Consider the following 1,791-nt stretch of genomic DNA (forward strand, 5'->3'; position numbering starts at 1 on the left):
GCATAAAATTAAACAAATAAGTAATTGGTTAAATTATAATAAAAATGGCTGGACTAGTTCATGATTAGACTACGAAACAAGCCTTATTATCTATTTAGCTGGCCGAACCGTTGTACCGTCAAAGGCGGCGAATATTGATCTATTCCATCTGCTGTTTCTCACCTACCATCAATATGGTTATAGATCAAGTTATACTTCGTCTTTGGGAACGTTGCCTTTGGCCACGGTCTACTGGAATTGGTGGACAACTGAAACCATTTTATTACTACTTTATAAAACAATACAGAGCAAATCACGACCACCCTTCCTGACTACTTCAACGGTCTAACCATCGCATAAACCGGGTCCCTCATCCCTCCACTCTCTCTATATATATCTATCTACTCCAAGCCATCCCAGCGCATCGAGCTTCGATCTAGACTCTCGAGTTCCATTCCTCCTGCACTCTCTCCTGCTTAACCGAACAGACATGGCTTCACGCATCCTCCTCCTTGCTTTCCTTGCGCTGGTTTCTTCTCACGCAATTGCTTCTGATCCTAGTCCCCTCCAGGACTTCTGTGTTGCTGACAAAACGTCCCATGGTAATTATATATATTCTTCCGTTTTTTCAAGTTGGGCAAAATTTCTTACTCATCCACAAACTTATAAGTAGGCTTTCGAACGAGGTTCTTCTCAAGTTTTTCTATCAACCTTGGTGAATTATGTTAATTTTTATTGTGCAGTATTTGTCAACGGTCTTGCGTGCAAGAACCCAAACGATGTCAGAGCTGATGATTTCTTCTTCTCCGGCCTCGACAGGCCTGGCGACACTGCAAACAAACTTGGATCGAATGTGACTTTAGTTAATGTGGAGAAAATTGCAGGGCTCAACACCCTTGGCATCTCATTGGCTCGCATAGACTTTGCTCCTTATGGCCTGAACCCACCTCACATCCACCCTCGGGCGACAGAGATTTTGACGGTGTTGGAAGGCTCACTCTATGTGGGTTTTGTGACTTCCAACACGGACAACCGTCTCTTTGCCAAAGTCATCAACAAGGGTGATGTGTTCGTGTTCCCCCAAGGTCTAATTCACTTCCAGTTCAACTACGGGACGAAGAATGCTGTTGCTATTGCCGCATTGAGCAGCCAAAACCCTGGTGTGATCACTGTAGCCAATGCGGTGTTTGGGTCGAAGCCGCCCATCTCTCGTGACGTTCTTGCAAAGGCCTTTCAGGTGGACAAGAAGACTATTGACTGGCTGCAGGCTCAGTTCTGGATGGACAACAACAACTGATAACTCTTTCTTTGCTACAAGGATTGCTCCGCTGATTCATTTGTATTATTTTGATTGTTACACTTATTCATTTGCATTCTTTAGCACAAATAAGCAAACAATGAGTTGACAATTCTACAGCAATAAAGGCAATTTATTTCCCAGTAGGAGAAAGTGCTTCTTGCTTCTGTTTTTATTTTTCCTTTTGCTGTAACATTAGGTCAAGATGTTTGTTGGACTTGATATCACAAATTGCTTATTCCTTTATCCACCAACTTTATGTTTGTGAGCGGATAGGATGAATTAAGCCATAGGCATCATAGAGGAAAAGATGGATTTTACTGAATGGAGGACTGAAAAAGGAAAAGTATTTGGATCTGGATTGTCTTTCAGCAGCCATGGCTTCAAAAGTTTGGCAAAAACAGAATAGTGGTGTATGACATCCTCCGCACAGATTTGAGAAGCACCTACTTCTAAGCTTCTGTCTGGACTCAGGCTACTTCTAATTTTGACTATTAGGAAAACAGCTATTCCTA

General features: G+C 42.4%; 1 protein-coding gene across 1 annotated transcript; it reads left to right on the plus strand.

Annotated features, from left to right (window-relative positions):
* The first annotated feature begins 236 nt into the window (after positions 1–236).
* On the plus strand, positions 237–1,429 carry LOC120106654 (putative germin-like protein 2-1). Its single transcript, XM_039119669.2, has 2 exons — positions 237–581; positions 723–1,429. The coding sequence occupies exons 1-2, from the start codon at positions 470–472 to the stop codon at positions 1,274–1,276; spliced, it is 666 nt and encodes a 221-aa protein (XP_038975597.1). The 5' UTR covers positions 237–469; the 3' UTR covers positions 1,277–1,429.
* The last annotated feature ends 362 nt before the right edge of the window (positions 1,430–1,791 follow it).

Source organism: Phoenix dactylifera, chromosome 14 (assembly GCF_051530095.1).
Source record: "Phoenix dactylifera cultivar Ajwa chromosome 14, Ajwa_hap1_PhDact_Kaust_v1.1, whole genome shotgun sequence".
NCBI classification, from domain to species: Eukaryota; Viridiplantae; Streptophyta; class Magnoliopsida; order Arecales; family Arecaceae; genus Phoenix; species Phoenix dactylifera.